Genomic DNA, 24,297 nt, shown 5'->3' on the forward strand with positions numbered 1-24,297 from the left:
ATCGTGACAAATGGAAAAAACAACAACAACAACTTGATACAAATCGAGCGAATTAAGTGGAAATATCACTTGCTAGCGGAGAAAGACTCTCTGACTTGGGCGTCCATACTTGATTACTGATGGCTGCTCGTACGTGCATGTGTAAGCAGCATCATAACTACTGTATCTGTTGTCGTTAGCGATCGCAATAACAATTTAATGGTATTATATGAGTTGGCATGGCGTCGCGCGGCACAAGCGATGATTGACGCGTTTACCGACGCACTCCTCGACGTAATTTCGTATATCCCGTGTGCGCGCGCTTGCATATGTACGCACCGAGCTGTCCATACGTGTGCGTGAGTGATTGCCTATGAGAGTGATTATTGTGATGCATCGTTACGGCCGCCCTCGTCCCCACTGCATTTTACAGCCAATATTTGCCCAAGCTAAAACGCCAAAGTTTATATACTTTTCCGATCGCTGGGAGACCGACGCTGATCGAATTATAACGAATATTGATTTTACGTCGCGCCGAGAAAATCGTCGACGTTATAATATCCATTTCGAACGGAACGCCGAAATGCGGCAGCAGTAATAAGATGACAGTGTCGAGCTGAGGCTAGTTCACAAACGCCGCTATTGAGATGATTTTTGTTTTGACATGTTGGTAAAAATTGTGCGAAAACTTTAAATGTATTGGCTGATTTATAATGAATGATGGTAGTAAGCTTAAAATTTTAATGAACGGAATTATCTGTCGCGTGGTGTTTCGTAGCGGTAAAATCTGTACACGAGCGCGAACGCCGTATTACTGGTTGTGCGGAATTTCATTACAACCGATCGAGTGTTTATCGGAAATTAGTTTAATTTCACTTGGTGAAATTGGATATAATTATGTGAATACGGTGTGCGTGCGCGGTTGTGAGTGCAATTTGTCTTGACAAACGGACAAGTGCTCCCGATATCTCGCCCAAACGGTCGTACGCTAAATCCCACGAGCGCCATAAAAACGGTCATGCTCAAAAAGGATACATTACATGCACACGTACTTGCAGCTCATTGTTTCCTCGCGCAGCTATAAGATCGTTCGCCACATCGCACCGATCTACGGCCAAGCTGAGAGAAAGTACCTCTATACGTATAACTTTTTTTTTCGTTCCTCTATAGCAGTTTATGCATTATATTATTTATATTTATCATGACGGGTCGAGTTGCAAACTGCACGTTAACACTCGGGCAGGTATATGTATTATTGGTAGATAGCCGTGTTGTAAATGGCAGCAGCAGCAACTAATTCATAAATCTATGTATTGCCGATTTGTCGGTGAGAGTCTCTCCATCGGCGTCGCTATCGTCCAAACAATGAGGCTCTAGGTACGCGAAAGTTTTCTTCGAACGCGAAGGCGCCCCTATATAACTCTCGCGCGTATACGTTTCTCGCGAATGCGATGATGCTTTCCGAGGCACTGCACACACGAGGCTCGACTCCGAGATTTGCCAATAGAATCAATATCGAAATAGCAAACGTAACGATCACAAGTTCGTAGACTAGTTGCGGCAAATTACACGCGTCGATCCACCCGCACTCGCGACTCTGTGCGGCATCGCGAGGCTTTCACTGCATCAATGTTGTAGCTTTAATTAGTGTAGCTGCGAAAATACGAGCTTGAATTCTGAGCTGCTGCTCGAGCAAGCGAGAAAACAGTATCGAAACTTGTATCGGGGCCTCGGCGTATTCGCTATTTTTCCCGCTTGCTGCTGCTCGCGTTGCCAACTCGCACCCATCCATCGGTTTCAAAACGAAATTGGAAAGTTTATTGTATCGATTTTTCGATAATGAACATTTCGATGAGTTGACGCATGCTGCATGTATAATACTGTGTCTGTGGAGAGATAAAAACGGCGTCGACAAAGTATCGAGTAGTTGCTAACGAAGTACATTGATCAGGTAAAAAATTGAAATAATAATCGAATAGAAGTATCCGTTGCAACTTCTCACTTTAATAAAGCCGTGCTTTCGCTCCAATCTATATTACATACATTTATGTGTGTAAGAATTTCAATTAAATTAGTCCTGAATTAATTGGTATTTATTGAGCTGCGTGCGTTTAGTACACGCGCCGTCTTTCATACATAATGATAATAATAGAATAACAACATCGGCAGCCCCGCAGCAGGAGCAACAGCAGCAGCAGCTGAGATAGACATTTACGGTTGAAAGGATATAAATATAGTCAGCATTGGTCGGGTCGTACAGTACTGATATTGTTAATTACCATCGGATGTACAATAACGTCGCAGCAGCAGCAGCAGCTTATAATGCACCGAGGCATTAAAAGTCATGATTTTTGCAGAAAACCACAAGACTATATATAATAGAGTCTCGATCGTAAAATTTTATACGCACGTGCCATGAATATAAGTGCACGCGTGGACGCTATATGACATACGCGCGTATTAAACAAGCGTAAATTTACGACTGCGTGTATTTTATTTTTTATAACAGCTTTAAAAAGTTTTCAAATGACTTTTCCCAAAGTCTTTAATTACGAGCCTTTGGGGATTTGTCGCGTGAATATAGTCGATCTGTTGGACCGCGACACCGCACCGCAATCGGGTAAGGCGACGCTCAGTCGCATTAAAAAAAAATCCGCGCGACGTGAGTACCAAGTCAAAGTGCGCGCCGAGGAATCGCGAGTGAGCAAGCAAGGATATCCTTTGTTCCGATCGGCATGGCCGGCCATCATATTTGGCGTGCGCATCTTCTTTATATCGAGCGTAAGATATGCGTTCACATACGTGGCTGGTGGATTTGATGCATCCTTCGCATGAGTTCGAGAGGCTAATGTACCTATATGTACAATAGGGAAAGACAGAGAGAGAGGCGCACTCGAGAGCTCGCGAATTTTGCAGTCCACATGCAGGAGGGAGAACGCGACCGACCGACACTGACCTCGCGAGCCTCGCATAATCCGTATGACAGTGGAATTTATACGTGCCCAACACACGTGCATACACATTCACACACATATAGGCGTATGCATATAAGTTGCGATTCTTATGGTCACGGGCTATGCGCACGATTCACACGCAGCAAATAACCGTTATGTAGGCCGTGCACGCCATCGATGCAGCTTTATAATATACAAGCTTGACGATCCCGCGATCTTTGTACCGCCGAATCTCGACATGCTTATAATTCGATTGCTTTTTATTGTACGTCGACAGTGGCGGCTTATGGAGCACGCAAATCACGCGGAGGCGGCAAATTTTGGAGTGAATATTAAAATTTTTTAAGATACATGCACATACACTTACTCGATGTTATTTTGTGTGAACTCGATGCAGTTTGTCATAAGTTTTTTGAGAAGAACTTAGTTTTAGAAGGCCAAAAAATTCCTCGAAGAAATTATCGCCAAGTTAGAATTTTTAATTTTTTCAAATATTGTAAGGATAATGTATAAACAGATAAATCGGTACCTTAATTGTAAACAATCCAATCATAAACGATTTTGACATCGCCCCTTGAACGCTGATCATGTTTATAGTAAAAACAAACAAATTAGTTTGAATGTTATCTTTCCCGATGAAACAATCGATAATACCAGAAGATCAATAATGCTCATTCTATTTTCGTGATATTAAATAGAAAGATCTATCGTTTAATTAGGATATTAAAATGGATAAAAGTGAACACAATAGTATCGTTTCAGACGATATTTGTCAGGAGAAATTTACACTAGAATCAAGCATGATGACACACCAAGACACAATTCACAATGAACAAAAAAATTACGCATGCGACAAATACGAAAAGGAATTTGAGTTGCGAAGTCATTTGATTCGACACCAAATATCAGTACATGAAAGCTGTAAAGATTTTGCATGTAACAGATGCGGAAAGAAATTTGTGAAAAAATCAAGTTTGTTTACGCACCAAAAGTTAGTACACAAAGATCGCGAAAATTTCACATGCAACAAGTGTGAGAGAAAATTCGAAAATAAATCAACTTTACTCAAGCACAAAAAAATATTCCACCAAGTTTTCAAAAATTACTTGTGTGAAATGTGCGCAAAGAGATTTGATACTAAACACCATTTGCTCTTGCACATAAAGACGGTACACGATAGTCCCAACAACTTCGCATGTGAGGAGTGTGAGAAAAAATTTAGAAAAAAACTGCATTTAACATTTGACGAAAAAATATTACACAAAATTTTCAGAGATGACTTATGTGAAAAGTGTAAGAGAAAATGTGGAAGTAAATCAGATTTTTTTAAGCCCCAAAGGACAGTCCACGAAGGTCGTAAAGATTACGCATGCGATAAATGCCAGAAAAAATTTGGAAGAAAGGCGGATTTTATCAGGCACCAAAGAACAGTTCACGATGGTCACAAAGATTTTACGTGCAACAATTGTGAGAAGAAATTTGGACTAAAGTCGACTTTGCTTTTGCACCAAAAAATAGTTCATGAAAATCGTAAAGATTACGCATGCGATAAATACCAGAAAAAATGTGCAAGAAAGGCGGATTTTATCAGGCATCAAAGTACAGTTCACGATGGTCACAAAGATTTTGCGTGCAACAATTGTGAGAAGAAATTTGAACGAAAATCGAATTTGTTCTTTCACCAAAAGACACTCCATGAAGGTCGGAGAGATTTTGCTTGCGACAAGTGCGAACAGAAATTTGGAGTAATATCGAAATTGAATAGACACCAAAGAACAGTCCACGAAGGTCATAAAGATTTCGCATGCGATAAGTGCGAGCAGAAATTTGGACAAAAATCGCATTTGCTCTCACACCAAAAGACAGTTCACGAAGGTCGCAAAGACTACGCATGCGACAAATGTGAAAAGAAATTTGTATGGAAATCGGATTTGTGCAGACACCAAAAAACAATACACGAAGGTCACAAAGAATACGCATGCGACAAGTGCGAGAAAAAATTTGGAGTAAAATCGAAATTGATTAGACACCAAAAGACAGTCCACGAGGGTTGCAGAGATTACGCATGCGATAAGTGCGAGCAGAAATTTGGACAAAAAGCGCATTTACTCAAACACCAAAAAACAGTCCATCAAGGTGGCAAAGATTTTGGTATCGACAAGAGCGAACAAAAATTATGATTTATAATTTTTATTATTAAATAACTTATATAGATGTTTTTCTACAATTTCTCAAAAAATTAGGCCGAAATGATTGCGTATTAACTGAACCTCTTGCGTTTAACTATCATTTCATCGTCGTTATGGTGATTTATTGTTAAACTAAACAAAATTTTGCAAACTGTTATTCACTACTCTTAGTAAATTTATTGGCTACTTGTTTCCTGCAGCTATTCATGCAACGATTAGATCAGCCGAAAGTTTTTTTCGCGTCTTCTTTAGAGCTGCGAAAAGGGCAATTTTTTAGTTGGGCTCTGTATTTTCGATAAACCTCACATTATTATATGTTAAATTTATCAAACATGCACACAACAAGATTTTGATTAATTTGCTGACGGACTTATTATTTCTGCCGAGAGAGCAGTGATAGACGATAGAAATAAGTTTTTATAGGAAAAATTAAATTAAAAACTGTTTAATAATTTAATTTGAACCAAACAATTTCTTCTCAATTTTTTCCAAATTATTAAAAGCTCCCGACGTCAATTCAGTTGAAATTTTGAATTTTATCCGTCATTAAAAGTAAATTTCATCAAAAGCAAATTTTGTTTTGATTTAATCGAGATGTTCTTCGGTATGAGAATATAGGTAGCTAGTAAAAGATTATCAGAAAATCTTACCCTGGCTTTTTTTATTTATTCATTTAAAAGCAAACAAAACAACGAAAATAAGACCCTATCGATCTTCTCGAGTCCATAAACGATAAATACAATTACGCAAGCTCGAAAAAACGCGGTGCACATTTGGTGCACTATCCAATAAATCGGATGTAAGTAGACGAAAAATTTGAAAAACGTAAAAAATAATCTGTACGAGATTCAGGTTGACGAGTCTATTGAAAATCTAGTTAACACACCCACGCGATAATCGAATTATTCTGTCCGATTGGTCGCACTTGGACAACGAGAGCAGCAGCGCCGGATATCGAACGTAATCGAGGTCAGAAAGGGATGCGCAATAATACAGCTGATTTTCAGTTCGGGACCAAAACGTAAAGACAAGTTGACCATACTTTGGGCTGGCACAGCGTCAATAAAAATGTAAATAGATGTCGGAGCGAATCGGTCTAAATTAATTATCGAGCCCGTGAAAACTGCACGAATGCTCAGATGCTGTAACATTGTCAATGACCTATTTTTTCCAAGCCATGGTGCACTCGAGATCTCTCTCGACATTGTTTACAAAATTATTATGTCGAAATCGTGCCTGCAAACAGTAAACACAGGAAAAAGGGAAAACTCTATATACCATAACACACGTTATATGTGATTTGTAGAATCATAACATTCGGATCGATTTGTGTATCATCCGACCTCCCAAGTGTCATTCTTGTATTGTGTCAAATTTCCTCGGGCAATAAGTTGCTTCGACGGACGAAAATAACGCGTGAATTTCGAGTTTGTGATAATTATTGGAAAATACAGGAAAATAGCCTGCTGGTGTCGTGGCATCTGAGAGGAAAGTCACGAACGCCACTGTGGAGTCCGAGCCAGAAACGGTACTGCCCATCTTATCCCGAGTCATTCAAGGACACCGACGTCGCCGCCCGATTTCCTCGCCGCGTTCCTTGTCAGAATGTCGACCGGCGAGAAGAAGAAACATAAATCGCGCAAAATGCTGCATTATCGCATGGTTAGGTAAGTGGCCCCCGCAGCGGTGCAGTTTTCCTGCGATTGCTTTATTAGCCGAGATTGAGACGTATGTGTGTGTGTATGTGTGTGTGTGTATATTACACTCTGTGTACGCGAGCACTAACGAGCCCATCAGACGTTGGACTTGATTCGCACTTCAAGGAGCATACATCAGTAGTTTTAGCTACACAATTCTGGCAAATATCTTAGGTTTCCGTTCTCATTGAGCATATGTGCACTCGTTTTGTACTCGTGTGTTGCAGAGCGACGCGATTGAACAAGTCGAATGTGTAGACAATGCCGTTTTAATTTCTCTTGAGCGAGAAAATCGCGTAAATTCGAATATCAAGAAAAAATGTCGCGGCTATAATTAAATGCCTCGAGGGATTTCATTCCGTCCGAGCGGGTCGGTGGGGCCATCTGTGCAATATTCCGCGGAGGAAAGTGTCTTATCCAAGGAGCAGTTTTAAAAATCATAAACAAACATCTTACCTGCGATCGTTGACTTAATAATGGTTGAAATTTGAACGTGCGTCGAGGGTAAAAGAAAGAAAAATTCGCCTTGGCTCAACGACAATTCTTTTAAGCGGGGAGTGTAATGATCGATCAACTGTCACGCCGATGAAACATCTCGAGCTCTATAAAACGATTGTATTTAAGAAATTGCCAAAAGTACATGCTTTTCAAATACTTGCGAGGTTGCAATGAAATAATATCCCAATCCAAAGAAAGATGAAAGCTTAAATTCGCAATATGATAATGCGATTTTTGTTATGCTCCGAAATGATTGCGGCGAGTTCGCGACGTCTCCGTAATATCGCTAGCTCCCTCTGTCGGCTGACTGGCGGCACATCGCGAGAACCGACCGGGCGTACAACAAAGTTATATTTCGCCAGATGATCGTCGCTCGGTGCGGTGCAACAAACTTATCCGCACAAGCCAAACGGATACGGACGTATAGAGCTAGCAGCAGCAGCGAGCAGTCTGCAGTCGCAGCAGAGCAGTTCGACTTACACACATTATATGGGCAGTAGCTGCGCTCTATAATCCGTGTGACTGCTCCGAAAAGTTGCATCCCGCAGAAAGTCGCTTTCCCATAACATATATATCTTTCGGTCCGATCCCCGGAGGCTCTGGATCACGTCGTACATCGTATATAGCATTATTCTCGAGGAGCATAATACGAAATGGTCTCGTCGACCGAGCCACTGGTGCGGAGGTGCCGCCAAGCTGTTGTTCCGTAGCTGGGCTCCGTGATTAGATTGGCGTTCGGCGCAGCTCGCTTCTCTCTTTCTTTCTCTCTTTCTCTCTCGCTTGCTACATTCTCATGTTTATTCCGTCCGTTGGCAGCTCACCTGGCCACAGGAGTTGCATCCGTATACCTCACCTACACATCTGATATCGGACAATTTTTCGCTCTGTGTACGCGTGTACATGTGTGTGGGTGTGTGCGTGTAGTACGTGATGTGCGCGCATCAGCTGCTGCTTGACGTATGCTGTTGACACTTGACCGACTGCAACTGAAAACAAGGACGGATCGTCGGTGCATTTTTCGGAATCGAGGACTGCGCCTACTCTGCGACTGGTCAAAGGGCCGCAGTCCAGTTGTTTGGGTATAGTCCTCGTGGGTCCTCGAGTTCAGCAGGCATCATTTACGTGCTATAGTGGCGGCGAAATTCTGTAACGGTGTGCTACACGCGATCGCAGTCCGCACGTCTCTCGCACCGATATAGCCAACACCTATACAGCGAAACATATATCGAAGCAGCGCGCACACGAGGAGTGCCTCGCTGACAAGTGTGTGCGCGTGCCCGCTCACCCGCGCTCTTCTCCTCTGTTGACTTTTTGCTACTCCTTGTGTTGGCGCGTGTGTCTGTGTGTCTGTGCGCACATGCATATGTTGCTGCTGCTGCTGCTGTGACTGCGAGACTTGCATTTCTATACATATACATGTATATGTGCAACGGCCAGCTACTAGAACCAAGAGTGCAGTGCATACATACAACGACGTTTGCACACGCACCTCGTGTACGTGTACTGTTCGCGCACACCAACGTTGCTTCGTCGTCCAGTGTGTATAATTGACCGAGTACACAAGTCATCAGCTGTGAGCTGTATCCAGAACGATTTAAGCTGGAGGGACGTATTTTGAGTCGGAGAAGAACCGAGATGGCATCGAGAAGGTAAGAGCTCGGAATTCAAGCCTGTGTTATAATACTGTGCTCGCCAACGAGCCGATGACCAGTCTATACACATTTTTCAAGTGCCCATATCGAGCGACACCAAGTCCTCGGTCGGTTGCACAAAGACCTGCAAAGCCTATCCGTGTACTATATATATCTAATGACCAATTAATAAGTATTTTTTTTTATTTCTCTAATTTTTTTTTACTTGTCTGCCGCGTTGCAAAACGTAAATAATAGGTACTGCTGATCGTACCAATTGATACATTTATATAATGTATGCTTGCGAATACTCTGTTGTTACTGATTCTTTAGAGCTTTTTACACAAAACTCTCGGGCTCGCTCGAACGTGTCAACTCCGAAAATTGCTCCCAATCGCGGTCGCTTTCGTTTATTTACCTTTGTTCATATACCCAACTGACGTCTCTCGAACGTAGATGCACGAAGCTCGTCGTTATCTGTGCCAATCGCTGCTACTTGCCACAACAATTCGGAAATCTAGATGAAACGAGACTGAACGTCGCATATATATTAGCTTCCCACATAAACATTCCTGTCAGATACCGATTCGCACGCATGGGAATTTCGAATTACGTCGACGGCTTTTTTTTTCACCGACAATGAATCGTTGAGCGTTTTTTAAGGTTAGGCGTGTATGGCAAAGACGCCCGCGCGGGCTCGCGCCTACAAATTTACCACGTTGCCGTCCACCCGAGCGCGCAAATTTTGTATTACGTGCCTAATCAATGATTCGAACGTGATTATGGAACAAAAAGCAAGTTGTACGCGTAAAAAGCGTGCGGATTAAAAAAAGCTGTCCGCAACGCGCAGGGGCACGGAGCGAGATGCGCCGCTGCCCGTGAGAGATGGACTTTCTCTGCACGATGCTTATCATTTCGGTGCCTTTTCCTTTTTTTCGTCTGTATCAGTGTGTAGATGTGTCTGTGTGTGTGTGTGTGTGTGTGTGTGTGTGTGCACTCAGTGCGTCTAGAGAGAAAAAGATAAACGTGTGTGAAAATTCATGAAAAATACTAGCTTTGGATTTTTTTCTCTCGATCCACGGCTCGTGCCACTCGTGCACTTTCACTTTTATGGAAATATATTTTTATATTGTTTTATAACGCGAAGATTTCGCGCTGCAACGGAGCGGCAACGACCCGATCCCGGGGCAGGCAACTCGAATGATGATTATTTCACAAGGGAACCGAATTAACGCGCCGTTCGTATAATGCAACTCGGCGTACGCTCAGATATAAATTTTTCGAGAATGTCTGTATTATATTTATATATGTGATATCTGAAATATATGCGAATTACGCTGCTTAACAATTAATTCAAAACGTGATTCTCACAGCCCCGATCGTGTCTTCTCGAGCAATTATCGGGAAAAAACGTTACGCGCGGCGATCCTCGGCAGCTCACAGAAAGTTCAAAGAAAACCTTATCATTTTCGCCTACCGGAATTGCTTAAAATCTTATCTTTCGCAATGGATAGCGAGGAAAAAAGATTCATACTTGAACGACTCGAAACGCGTCCTCTATTTTTTATTGTTTTCATTTTGAGAATCCGCGAAGCTATTTATCAGAGTGCAGCGATTAAATTTTGCTTACGTTGAATAGCCATAGTGCAATTTTACATAATACCTGATTATTGCGCGCACTTTGTCTAAATATTTAATTTTCCATTGTTTAACGAAGCGCCAACAATGACCTCATTAGCATTCGCGATGCCATTAAAACGTGTACGCTCATTTGTCGCATATCCTTCGAAACGATTCACCCGAAATACAATGCTGAAATGTATATATCAAAGCAACGGATTAGTAGCACTTGAAAATGAATCATTGGATTATTCGGGCCCTCGGTTATGTCAGCGCTCCTAAGAGTCTTTTTTTCTTCTGTACGATTCTCAGCGAGGCTGTCACTTTGCACACAAAAAAGAAATAATAAAATCAAGTCCTTTATAATTACGAATTCTCGCGCTGGAATGTCATCGTAACGTATTTGTAATATATTACGAATGAATCAGTTTTGCTCGGCTGTGTCTCGTCAAGCTCTTCATTAGACCAGTGCTATGTACACCGCGTGCAGTGTTTCGCTCAATATTTTTTTCGCGCGTGTATTTTGCGCTCGTCCTCGCATTATTTTTTGATATAAGCGCTCATTATGTAGACGTATTATTTCTTTTTTTTTCAAGTTTCAAGGTTGTACGAGAATTTGGCTTTGTAAATAAATATAGCACAAGCAGTTGGCGTTTTCGCGCAAGATTCATCGCCGTGGCTGACGAATAATAAAAGGCAACAGTATAAAAAAAACGTCGAAAAGCGTCTCACGTGTGTGCATTTAAACAGGAAAATAAACGTTACGAGAACATTGACAGAAGGAATTACGATGTTATAGGCTTGACAGCTCAACATCTGCGTGTATCTGTATCGGACGACATAATTGTTGGTTCTCGATCGCGTTCGTCGTGCATTATGCTCATTGATGGCTCGTTGCGTCGCGAGAAGGCGGCGTGCACTCGACGTTAATTCACGTAGATTCAAAGCTCTAGGTGCACCCATGATATCATCATCGTTCCTACGTACATTCGTTACATCCGCGAAACGCAACGTCCAGCAGCAACATCGGACAGCTTTCATCGAGCCTCCGCACGCGTCGTAAGATATATATTTTATAAAAAAAATAAAGACAAGTGACGTCAGCCAATGTCATTTTTCTACACATAATACAGACGCGGACATGCGATTTCGCAATGGCCTTCTGTGCTCCTGGCTCTTTTAGCTTATATATATATATATATAGTCGCCGAGCAAGAGCTCGTGCTTTATAATACAGCCGAGCACATACAGCAGAGATTCTGCTCTCGAAATCGCGTCGTTGGGCCGCGTTGATGAGTACATAGAGTATCGCAGCTGCTGTATGGTCGAAAAAGCCGCGCGAGCGTGACAGCATGCACACACGTACGTGCACACACACATGCACGTTCTAGGAGTACGAGGGAGGCAGGTATATAATGTACAGGTAGGAGGAGAGGAGTTATTATAGGCACCTTGCCTGTGCCTGGAGCAGCAGGAGCTCCAGTATAGTCCAGTATAAGCCAAGGTGCAGGAGAGAAGTGTGCGCGAGAATTGGCCGAGTGCGCGGGCGCACCGCATCGACACGCGTATTACACAGCGTATTATATATAGAGAGAGTCGCGCGTATACATATAGCGCGCATCTGCTGACGTTGGTCGCGCCAGCTAGCTTGGCTGCAAACCGCGAGCACTGGCGGAGAGCAGTGCAGCCTCTTCTGCGTTAACGTCTACTAGTTTACGGCGGGATACGGAGCGCGTCGCAAAAACCTCCGATACAGCTCTGTAACTGCAGCTTGTGTAATCGCTGTAATTCGGCGCAACTATCTCTCGCTGTACATTACGCGCTGAAGCCAACGCTTTAGGAATAGGAGTAGTGCGGATGCAGCTCGTGTGATATAAGGTGCGACGGATCCGAGACGACAACGGCCAGCGGACCGAAGAAGCAGGGTAAATACGCATCTCTGTAGAGAAAAATCATTTGCGAGTGCTTGCGAGATACCGCGGCCGTTTAAATAACAAGAAAGGAAGGCCGAGCCGTCTCTGTGCGGCAGTGCAGCAGTGTGACTTTTTTAGGCAGCGATGCAGTCCTCGTGCGCGCGCGCCCGCCCGCTCCGCAACTGCAGCTCCGTAGGCACTTTTGAAAGCGAGAGTGACCTGCTATCGATGCGCCTAAGTAATGCGATTACGCCGCGATGGCCCAGCTGCCTTGCCATGTATATATCGAGTACGTAATACGCGCTGGACTCGTAGCAGCTTTTTTTTTCTCGTACACGGAGCGCGTCCGATAAACGATCGGACCGACCCCCGAGAGCTACACCGTTTGCTCAACGAGCTACTTACGGCTCGAGCTGTAGTCTTCCGAAGGAGATGCGCCGATTACAGATGTTGCGATCTTGATATACGTGAGACTGCAGACGATAGCGAGCCCGAGCTTTCACTACTTTTCACGCCTCGTAATTATTACTCCTTCTTATGTATTTGCGCACGGGCCGCGATCGAGCAATCTCACTTTTTTCTCAACAATTAACGCGCTCGTATTGCCTACTGCTAGGATTTCTTTCACATCGTTTCGAGCCGTAAGCGATGCGTGCGCGAGGATTTTTCCTATCTGTCTCGTTCGCTCTCTTTCTCTCGCGCTTATGTGTATACGCACATTATTGGATAACCATATATGGGTCATTGAGCATTAAATCGATATTACGTGTACGCTACGCGAGTGAGTATGATTTTGACTTTTTTTCTTCCTTACCATTTTCGTATAAATCCCACATCTATGCACAAATTTCAGCTGCAAACACCGAGACGAGTGTTTACACTTTTTAATCATCGCTTTTCTAGGCACTCGTTGTACGGTACGCACGAATCGCTCGCGAGTCCTTGATAGCTCGCGTCTGCCTCGAATCAATCGGCTCGCGTCTCAAGAGCAATTCACCATTGTATTGTGAATGATTACTCACAATAGTCTATAATGTACAGGCTTGGGCACGTCGAGAAGCGTCCAATATATTCTGATTCATTTCATTTATAAAAATCGAAAAGCTGCTAAAAAGTCGAGTGAAAAAAAAATAAAAGGAAACGTTCGATGCTCGTTATCGTGCGTTGGTGGTGGGCGCGGCGGATCAGAGCGATGTATAGGATAGATATACATATGTAACGAAGCGCGAGTATATCCATAAAGTACGATACCGTATAAGTAAACATTCAATGTCACAGAATAATATGAATGGCCATTTTGTTGTAAAAATTGAAGAATAAAAAAAAAAGGATTCACACTTGGTGCAGTGCTGTATATATGGCGATCGATATTACTATGTAGATGCTTGTTTTACGTAAGCGACCTTGGCATTCGATCGTGTTTTCTAATTGAACATAATTGAAAAATATCTCATTCGCCTTTGCATCATTATGCGAATAAACATTTCCTATTTCTTATTCCCATTAGACGCGACGACGATACGACTACCGACGGCGGCTATAGTTTCGTCGCGAGAGCGCAGAACAATGAGCGCGCGTTTACGCGCATATTTTATATTTTCTCGCGCACATAACTTGGTGAGCATTTTTTACTCTCGGGACAACTCGTTGCCGATGCGCACGCGAATTCCCAATGTAGCTCGTATACTACAATGTTTTTGTTTACCGATGACGATCTCGTTTCTTTTTCTTCTTCTCGTTCTTTAACGAATTATAAGTAAGTGCTTGAGCAACACTTGCTTTTTTCCAAACACGTCTATGGGTTTGACGGTCATTTGTGCGCTCGTCGTGCGTGTCTGCACGTGTGTATGTGTGCGACACATATTTATACATACGTAAATGTACTACGTGCCGCGAGCAGCGATGCGGTTTTGAATTTTATTGCGCACTCGGAGGAGAGCTGATTTGTATGCATTACGAAGCTTCGCGAATAAGTACATTATTCGAGCGAGAGCTCGGAGTCATTTTTTTGCGCGAGAGAAAACGTCTCGAACGACCTCTTTATTGTGCACATGTCAAAAAGATCTCTAGGCGCGTTTGTATCGAAATAGAAAAACGCAAACGACAAGCCGTGGCTAGGACCTTGGTACGCGAGAAATACTCGATTCGTCCGTGCTTTCGCCTCTTGCGTTAGAAAAAATTATCACATATATGCCACCCGCGCTTGCGACTATTTTCTAGTAGGTACAGCACAAGTACGCGATACGTATCGGTCATCGCTTCTATACGTTCTGTTTTCTGCTCTCTCAGCAAATACATAAAGCCAGCTGAAATTAATCTCGTCTCAACGGCGTTAAATTACGGGTAGATGACGCTCCTCTACGGTATCGAAATAACCGTAGCGCGTCGCGGGGAATTTACTGGATGTGCAATATTATAAAGAGCTGCAGCGTGAGATACGTCAGACTTAGAAGCATGTGTCGTTTGACTTTCAGATGGTTTCATCCAAACATCTCGGGTCTCGAAGCGGAACGGCTCTTGATGGAAAGAGGATACGATAGCTCGTTCCTGGCGCGGCCTAGCTCCTCCAATCCCGGCGACTTTACGCTCTCGGTGAGGCGCAATGGCGAAGTGACGCACATCAAGATCCAGAACACCGGCGACTTTTACGATCTCTATGGGGGCGAGAAGTTCGCCACGCTCTCGGAACTCGTGCAATTCTACATGGAGAACGGCGGCCAGCTGCGCGAGAAGAACGGCGAGGTCATCGAGCTCAAGTACCCGCTGAACTGCGCCGATCCCACCACCGAGAGGTGGTTCCACGGCCACCTCTCGGCCAAGGAGGCCGAGCGCCTCATGCTCGAGCGAGGCAAGAACGGCTCCTTCCTGGTGCGCGAGTCCCAGAGCAAGCCCGGCGACTTTGTACTCTCGGTGCGCACCGACGACCGCGTCACCCACGTCATGATCAGATCTCAAGTGAGTATTGCCCTCTTCAACGAGTACTCTATGGAGCTTCCAAAACGCGCCGGCTTGCCTTGTCTTATCGAGCTTGTTTGTTTTCTTTTCTTCGACGAAAGCAGGACAACAAGTACGACGTCGGGGGTGGTGACAAATTCGACAGTCTCAGCGATCTCATTGAGCACTACAAGCGCAATCCAATGGTCGAAACGAGCGGTAGTGTCGTCCACTTGAGGTGAGTCCTAGGCTCGAATTCCGTGCAAAGAGTAAACTTACGCGTTGCGATCCATGGCTGTTCGTAATTTCAGACAACCGTTCAACGCGACGAGGATCAACGCGAGCGGCATCGAGAGCCGCGTGCGCCAATTGCACAAGGAGAACGGCTGCTCCAATGGCTGGCTATGCTGGAACGGAGTGAACGGAATCGAGGAGGAAGGCGCCGTGCGCGGCAAAGGCAAAGCCGGCTTCTGGGAGGAATTCGAGTCGTTGCAGCAATTGGAATGTCGACACTTGTTCTCGAGGAAAGAAGGCCTCAGGCCCGAAAACAGGGCGAAAAACAGATACAAAAATATTCTACCATGTAAGTAATTCATGTGCATTTGTTACTTGTTTCTTTCTTGCAATCGATCTCTCGCTAAACAATTTTTCATTCATTTTTTTAGTTGACCACACGAGAGTCAAGCTAAAAGACTTTGACCCCGAAGATCCAGGTGGTGATTACATAAATGCCAATTATATCAAAGTGAGAACACGATTATTTTTACCTTTTTCAAGTTTTCTGTTTCATTTTATAAAAAAAAAAAATCAATCATTCGCAGAATGACGATGAGTCGAGTACGACTGGAAACGTAGACAATAGTATCTTCAATAAATGCTACATCGCAACTCAAGGATGCTTGCCAAACACCATTGCCGATTTTTGGCAAATGGTCTACCAGGAAAATACTCGAGTTATCGTCATGACCACCAAAGAAATGGAACGAGGAAAGGTAAGCCACTTAAATTGTTATTTAATAGCTCACAAGTTCAACAAATAAGCTTTTTTGTGAATTTTCAGAACAAATGTGCTCGTTATTGGCCCGAAGATGGCGAGAGCAGTGAATACGGCTACGAGTGGAAAGTACGAACATTGAATCGCACATCGACGGCCGATTATACTTTGCGAGAATTTTTATTGCAAGGGACTAAACCACAAAACAGAGCACCAAGACGTATTTATCATTACCACTTTCAAGTAATGTACTTTTACTTTTGACCTCTGATTATATTTTTCGAGTCTCGAATATAAAAAATGTATTTTCGTATTAAGGCGTGGCCTGATCATGGAGTACCTGCCGACCCAGGCTGTGTCTTGAATTTCCTCCATGACGTTAATGCTAGACAAGAGTCCATTACCGAGGGGAAATCTCCAGTTGGTCCTATACTTGTTCACTGCAGTGCTGGCATTGGTAGAACTGGTACCTTTATAGTTATAGATATGATCCTTGATCAAATTAAAAGACATGGTAATGATAAAACTCACAGAGTGCAAAATATGAGTTGAAGAATCGTGACAGCTTCAAATGATACCATGTTGCAATTTTCAGGTTTGGATTGTGAAATTGATATTCAAAGAACAATCCAAAGGGTACGATCGCAGAGGTCGGGCATGGTTCAAACAGAAGCACAATATAAATTTGTTTACTTGGCTGTTTTACATTACATAGAAACCGTGTCTCAAAGAATGCAAGCTGAACAGGTTTGTTTGAATAATTATTTTTCTTGGAAATTTTATTCTTATATTATTATTTTGATGAATTTATCTTATAATTATAGAAATCGATTCAATTGGGGCGGGAGTACACCAATATTCGATATAAGAGCGAAGGTGTCAGTAAAAGTGAAACACCAGCCTCAACACCAAATCCTGCGACAGTTTCTACAGGTAGTTTTACTCTGCCTTCGCCTTCTGTAACGAGGCCAAAATAAAATCCAGATTGTCACCTGTGACCGGTGTGAATATTCCTGTTACCAGCGCAAATCAGTCATCCATGACTTTTTTTTTAGTGTAGCGCATGCTTCTATCTTTTATAGACCTTTAACTTAACTCACTTCCGCAAGCACAATAAAGTTGGAAACAAGAGGTACATTTTGTGTATCGCAAGCATATAATATAAAAACGAGCATCTGCCAGTGTTTAGAACTGGTTTTCAAAACAACACAGGCCTTATTTTGTTGATAAAGTGATACATTATATTCTTTTTATAATGAAGACAATTATGAGAACGAATTAAATAATTTAATGATTTTTTTGAATATTATTTTTATTTAAATTTTAACAATAAGTTGATGATATAACTCTATGAAATCAATTGTGAAACTTAATTACAATTTTTTTCAATTCTATATTTAATGAATATAACTTTATGATAAAGATCTTCCTTGCAATTTGAAAAAAAATGTTGAGCATAACTTATTTAGCGATATTTGTTGTTGATACTTGTATTGAAAATAGTTAAATGAAAATTGCACAAAAACCTCGTTATTAGCCTTACTTTTGGAACTGATAAATGAGAATGGTAATTTAGAACTGAATATTGAAATCAAGAAAAGTATTTGGTTCGAAATCAACAAAGAATTCTGCGCAATACGAAAATAAATTCAATATTCATAATCATTACTTCTATTAAATTAATATCTATAAATTAATTTGGAAACCCTGCAAGAAAAATTTTTACAAACGAATCATATACGATTTTTTTGTAAATGATTTAGGGTTTACTCAGTAGATGCAAGATTCATTAAATGTACCGTATAAATGTGTATGTATATCATTTCATTTTAAAAAAGTGATCGCATTGAATTAAAGTTGAGATAATTGCACTTGATGTGATGTATGCAATAGCCTTTTTGAAAGCTGTGAAGATATAGCACGTCGCTGGCGATCTTAAACTGGTGTCGTTAGAATCAAATAATTAAAAGAGAAAACTTGAAATTATTGTATTTCAATTCAGAATTGAATGAAGACGGATGCTCTTCCAAAGACAGTACATCAGAGTGGTGTAAAATGTTGGAAAAAGTAACATTATATATTATAAGAATAAATGATGCAACTAGTATTTTCAAAATATCTTTCAAAAAATCAAGAGTGACAACTCGTTTCTAAAATTGTAGAACTTCAATTGAAAAGTTCAATAAATATTATGACTGTTGATGATTTTTTATGTATGTATCTTGAATATAGAAGTAAAATAGCGCTTAGTGCTCGAATTATTTTGTAATTTTTAACGACTCATCATTTATCATTGTTCACGTAATTCATTTGAACTATTAAGCGCATTTTTATTACAACAGATTTTTTTATTATGGGTGTAAAGCTGTAGATTATTTTTCAAGTGCAAACAATTTCATGCGCAGGAAGTGCATTACTTTGTAATATACGTAAGAAAAATTCTTCATGTTCAAGTCTGATGCCACAATTAAGTCAATTCACGAGCGTTTACTTTTAATATTGTTTTATAATTGTAGTCAGTTTTATAATGTTTAAGTTAATTAGATCGGAAATATGATGATGTTAAACTTATATAAATTATTATTGGAGTATATCTTGTATTTCAATTATATTTTTTAAACTAAAGAACAAAATGTGTGTACAATATATTTAACCTAGTTATACATCGTAAAAAATTCTCAATGAGTTATCTAATTCTTTGTTTTTAATTTTATTACAATTTTTTATTTATCCAAAAAAACTACAATAGTAAAAAGTTTATTCAGTAATGAATATTCATTTAAAAAGTACATATTAACTTAAAATAATTCTGTTGTCAAGTAATACATAAAAATATTTACATACTTTTGTGAAGAAAAAATTTATTTAGTAATTTAATTTTTAAGTGGCTAATGATATATATTCAACAGAATATCATTTAACAAGCTTAATTTTAGTTGGGACTACTTTCTCAATTTCTTTCACTTCCCCAAATCTAGCTTTACGTTTCTCTATTTTTTCCTGTAGTTCAGCTTTTTGTAATTGGCTTGATACATTTGTACCAAATCTTTCAGCACGTTTCTTCAAAAGTTCCAAGTTGGTCTCTACATTTGAATTTTTAATTGAAGCTGCAGATTTTCCTGATTTTCCATTGCTAGCAGCACCATTATTAGATGTGATATTGAATCGAGCTGCTCTGGCTTCTTTCTTAGCTACTTCTGATAATGGTACTCCAAATTTCTTTTTTCTCATTTCTAATCTCTGTGTGAAAAAAATTAATTAAGTAAATAATTAAAAATTAACACAGATATTGATGTTGGATTTTATATGTAATTTAAAAATCATACCTCTGTAGTACTGACTGTTGATAATTTGATTACTTTCCTTTCTGGTTCTGCAGTTTCATCTGGTTTTTCAGAAGTCTTTTCTTCAATTTTAGCAACGTCTTCTTTAATTTCTTCTACAATATTTTTTCTATTCAGGACAATCTTTTTAGCTGGTGGATCAATTTTTTCTTCAGCTTTTCTTTTTTCAGGCTGCTCTTGAGAATCAGGTTTAACCGATAGTCCAACTTCAGCATCCAACTCTTCATCCTTTAAGACAAAAAGTAAAAAAATTAATATTGTAAATACATTCAATTTATGAGTCCAGTATCCAATATTATGTTATTTTTAGAATATGCAAGATTTGTAACTTACACCTAATACAGCATCTTCATCAATGTCATCATCATTAGTACTGTCATCCAATAGATTCTGATCTATAAACAAACACACAAAAGGATTAGTACTGCTGATGGCTGGCTTTGGAAATTTTAATTAGTCATAATAATGAAAGAAAATAAAACTATCTACCTTGAATAGCAACTTGTAGTCTCTCTACTAGTTCATTTTTGTTTCCTGTAATTGGGAGTCCTCTTTGTTTCAACTCAGCTCGTAAGTCAGCCACCTAAGTAAAGCCAAATAACAATTTAAAAGATGTCATATGAAGCAAAATATGGGCAAACTATGGGCTCGATTTTTCAAAGCGTTAGAAAAGCTAATGATTTTATGGGTAAATAATTAAAGGTAAAAAGACCTGCTTAAAAAATAAAGACATTTTCTTTCCAGCTGCACGTGCGTACTGTAATAGATGATAATCACGTTTAAGGTTATGAGTTTTGACTCTTACCTTCATTTTAGCGAGTTCGGTGAGATTTTTTTCAAAGGACGAATCAGCCATTTCAAATTTTGTTTATTTGTTGACGTTCCAATGACCTTTGCTGATAAAAAGACGTTAGAGTAGCGGTGCGTACTTTGAGCAAAGTAATACCGGAGAAGCTCTGTTTGTTGTATTGACGAACACGAATCACGAACACAACACCAACACCAACACAAACACACACGACACAGACACAACGACAAGTTGTTCCACAGTGAGCTGAGCTGGGATTTGGGAAAGTCAGGACCACAGATGACGCCGATCGATAAACGCTCACCGATAGACTTCGGCTACGTGCTGCCCCCTGTAAAGCTACATGACATATGTCAAATAAGTGCGGCAGCGGAACAATAGGTTAAATAAAATTTACTTTGATGATTCAAAACTAAACTTTTGTAGGTTATCGAAATCTTTGAAGCAGCTGGAAGGGTAGCTCGAGTTAAATATTCAATCCTTATTTATTTGAAAATATTGCAATTTATCATACAGCAGACATACAAGTTTAGAAGTCGTATGCCCGTCTTTCTTTCGGTCACGCATACGGAGTTCTGACGTCAGGGACTGACGCAAAACACACAAAGAGTTTTCAATGCAAAACAACATTTGCGAATATATGTAATGCGATATGAATAGAAGGGGTGACTCTAAGCCAATGAAGACAGAACCTAAGCTCTCTTCGTTTCGTAAACGGCGTATGTACTAAGTCGCAACTCTGAATTCTTAATAGTAAACACTTGTAAACATTGAGTGGCGGGCTTGTCATTTAGACGATTCGCATTCGTAGTAATATGAGTTGATGAGTTTTAATGTCAAAATATGAGCAAGTGTAAAAAATTACAAGATTATATTTTATCGGTGGATTGTGTATTGAAGTCTTAATGAGCAATAATTTCTATATGAAGCTTTTAACATGAAGTTCTTTGAAGGATGTAATATTTTCTTCATATTTTGTTTATTACTCTTTGAGGATTTAACTTGCTTTGCCAGCAATGTGAATGAGCAAAGCTCTTCTCAAGTGTGAGTATTGGTTGCTAGTCAGTAATTAAAAGAACATTCTTTCAAAATTTTAATTTTATTAAAATAATTCTGTTGATTTAGAAATATGAGAGAATATGTGGATCCACATTCAATGTATTATAGTCCTGGTCCTTATAAACCTAAGAAATCAAATGTCAATCGACAATCAAATACTGTTGAAAGTAGTGAAATGTGAGTTTAATTTAATTAACTAGATACATGAATATGTGCTTATACATTTTAAATTCAACAGAGTAATTAAACAACTTGATGATAAAAAGGATGTAACTGATAAATCCTATGAAGTTTTTGCTAGAAGATTGATCAATATTCTTATTTTCAAGGCAAATTTCAAGGTAAAATTTTTTATAAATTGAATATAAGAAAATACATTTAGTTTTATAACTTATTTTTGCAGTCTTCAAAAATGGATGAAGGATTACAAATTGGTAAAATAGAATTAGAAGCAACCATTGAAGAATTAAAAATATTAAAAAATTTTGGCAATGGAAAAGCATCATTTGTAGAAATTGATGATATTATTAACAATGTTATTCGTCGTGTCCATACGAGTTTTTCCGATGATGCTATAGATTTTGTTGACAGAATGAAAATGTATCTCTATCAACATGTAAGCTATTTGAAAATATTTGAAGTTTCACAAAATTGTAATTCAAAGTATTAATTGTTACAGAGATTTATTTTTGCAACCATTTTCCTTAGTGTATTGATAATAGTTATTGGTTGTAAAATTCAATGGACACTATTCAGAAGCTTGTCTCTCATTACTCTTATGATGATTTTAATCAGTTTTATGTTGACTTGGTTTGAATTATTGCAGGTATTTTATGATAAAATTAGTTTTAAATTTATTTATTTAAATTTATATTTAATATGCAGGAAGAAGAAATTAAACAAATGGCTAAACAGGTCATGTTTTCTTCAATGCCTGATGAATGTCGTCCCAATAAGCTGAGTTGGTACTCATCTGTTATGCTACATATTGGTATGATTTTCAGTCATAGTGTGAAAAAATAAAATAACTGAATAATTCATTTTTGAACTATCATTTTCATTAGGATTTGGAAAAGGTGATTGCTTTAGATATTACGAAGCAATGATGTCAGACGCTGTACTAAAAGTAAATCCTATGTATGCATTTTCTCACATGTGTACCAAATTTTTTTTACATCCAATATCATTACTGGGACATTACTCAAATGAGTTTATCAGTGGTCTTACAGGTAAGCATATTTTAACTTAACTTGGATGTTTGTATAAAACATAAAACTTTGTGTTGCAGCTTCATTGCCTTATCCCGTAGCTATTTTTGCTCAGTTGGTTTTGATTCTTATCGTACCGATATTGATGTTTATGCTATTTTTCATACTTTCCGGTGGCTCTTGTGGATTTAAAATAGGGCCTTTTTTTCACACTTACATTCATTCAAAACAAAATATTGTCAATTCTCCATCTGATCCACAATTGCTTTATCATGATCGACAATGGATTGAAACTATTAGAAATGTAAGTACTGAGTTATTTAGTTAAAATTAATTATTATCAAGTATTTGAAATTAAGAAAATTTATAAAAATTGATTTACAGTACTTTACATTATATTTTATAAAACAAAATTTATATCTGACAGGTTGTGCATGAAGTTAAATCAGAACAAGCATTGTTACCAAGTAGTTCCATTTCTGCTTCGCTGGAAGCTCCTCCATCAATTTCTACTGTGGCTTTGAACAAGATGAAAGAAAAGTCAAAACCGATAAAAAAAAAGAGATTACAGGAGAAAAAAGAAAAAAAAATTGTCTGTAAGATACCACTAAAATATAATGAAGGTGATAGTAGTCTCAGTGATAGTAGCAATTCAAGCTACAAAAGTAGTACAAGCTATCAAGCAGAATCTACTTGTAGTAGTAACTGTAGTTCAAGGGATGATTTTTCAGAAATTAATGAGTTTGAAAAATTAATAAAAGGAGAAGCTTCTAAAGAATTAGAAATTCGAAATCTTAAAAATTATGGTGGAGGAGACAACTAATATCTGTGAATTCAGAGAAATATGTTTTATGCCAGTTAATATACTGACATTTAAAAATGTGTAAATATTTGGAGTACTTAACAAACTCCATAATAAATAGTTTCTGTGATGTGACCCAATGTTGAAACAGTGTTGAATGAGATATCAATGTCTCTTCTAAATTTTATCAAAAAATTTTTACAAATTCGTATTAAATTGTACAGGATTGATTCTATCGTAATTGCACTATAATTGTAAATCTCAGCTGTTACAGCTGAATATTTTTAATACATGTTATCTTTTTAAAATACAAAACCTGCCTTAATTTTTAAAATGAGTATCTAATTATTATCTCATCGATGAAATTTTTATCTAATTTACAAATTTAGTATTTAATTTTTTCTTTTCAAAGTCTATCTCTGTACCGATGCCGATGCGTCATATGCTAGGGTTCGCTGATACTAAACGAATTCATAAAGGTCAATTAAATTTACTTTGATAGAATTCAAAAATATTTTTGTTTCATTAGAGAAATTATACATCGGTTTATAATTATTTCATTTTACTGAATCGTCAATACCTGGTTTTCAAATAAAACGCTATTAAATATCATTAACTGAATTTTATTACCATTTTAGATTACTGCACATTATTATAGAATGCTAGT

General features: G+C 39.3%; 3 protein-coding genes across 8 annotated transcripts; 2 read left to right on the forward strand and 1 right to left on the reverse strand.

Annotated features, from left to right (window-relative positions):
* The first annotated feature begins 6,441 nt into the window (after positions 1–6,441).
* On the forward strand, positions 6,442–17,707 carry LOC106648937 (tyrosine-protein phosphatase corkscrew). 5 transcript variants are annotated; one of them, XM_014366118.2, is made up of 10 exons: positions 6,442–6,789; positions 14,956–15,436; positions 15,538–15,653; positions 15,727–15,998; positions 16,081–16,160; positions 16,237–16,407; positions 16,476–16,652; positions 16,728–16,923; positions 17,005–17,156; positions 17,234–17,707. In XM_014366118.2, exons 1-10 carry the CDS (start codon positions 6,728–6,730, stop codon positions 17,384–17,386), a joined length of 1,860 nt encoding a protein of 619 aa, XP_014221604.1. In that variant the 5' UTR covers positions 6,442–6,727; the 3' UTR covers positions 17,387–17,707. The 5 variants fall into 5 exon arrangements, with proteins under 5 accessions (XP_014221604.1, XP_014221605.1, XP_014221607.1 ...); XM_014366119.2 differs by having other exon boundaries at positions 6,443–6,789; positions 15,541–15,653; XM_014366121.2 differs by lacking the exon at positions 6,442–6,789 and adding an exon at positions 7,792–8,966.
* A 1,188-nt stretch (positions 17,708–18,895) lies between these two features.
* On the reverse strand, positions 18,896–20,827 carry LOC106648939 (SAP domain-containing ribonucleoprotein). Of its 2 annotated transcripts, none has more exons than XM_014366125.2 (5): positions 20,559–20,827; positions 20,243–20,336; positions 20,087–20,148; positions 19,736–19,981; positions 18,896–19,649 (listed from the first exon to the last, which is right to left on the reverse strand). In XM_014366125.2, exons 1-5 carry the CDS (start codon positions 20,607–20,609, stop codon positions 19,323–19,325), a joined length of 780 nt encoding a protein of 259 aa, XP_014221611.1. In that variant the 5' UTR covers positions 20,610–20,827; the 3' UTR covers positions 18,896–19,322. The 2 variants fall into 2 exon arrangements, with proteins under 2 accessions (XP_014221611.1, XP_014221612.1); XM_014366126.2 differs by lacking the exon at positions 20,559–20,827 and adding an exon at positions 20,466–20,552.
* Positions 20,828–20,932: 105 nt separating this feature from the next.
* Positions 20,933–23,964, forward strand: LOC106648938. The gene is made up of 9 exons (XM_014366124.2): positions 20,933–21,605; positions 21,687–21,797; positions 21,859–21,961; positions 22,024–22,236; positions 22,300–22,446; positions 22,506–22,611; positions 22,685–22,849; positions 22,909–23,132; positions 23,256–23,964. The coding sequence occupies exons 1-9, from the start codon at positions 21,499–21,501 to the stop codon at positions 23,649–23,651; spliced, it is 1,572 nt and encodes a 523-aa protein (XP_014221610.1). The 5' UTR covers positions 20,933–21,498; the 3' UTR covers positions 23,652–23,964.
* The last annotated feature ends 333 nt before the right edge of the window (positions 23,965–24,297 follow it).

The sequence above is a fragment of the Trichogramma pretiosum genome, unplaced genomic scaffold (assembly GCF_000599845.2).
Source record: "Trichogramma pretiosum strain Unisexual culture from Peru unplaced genomic scaffold, Tpre_2.0 scaffold33, whole genome shotgun sequence".
NCBI classification, from domain to species: domain Eukaryota; kingdom Metazoa; phylum Arthropoda; class Insecta; order Hymenoptera; family Trichogrammatidae; genus Trichogramma; species Trichogramma pretiosum.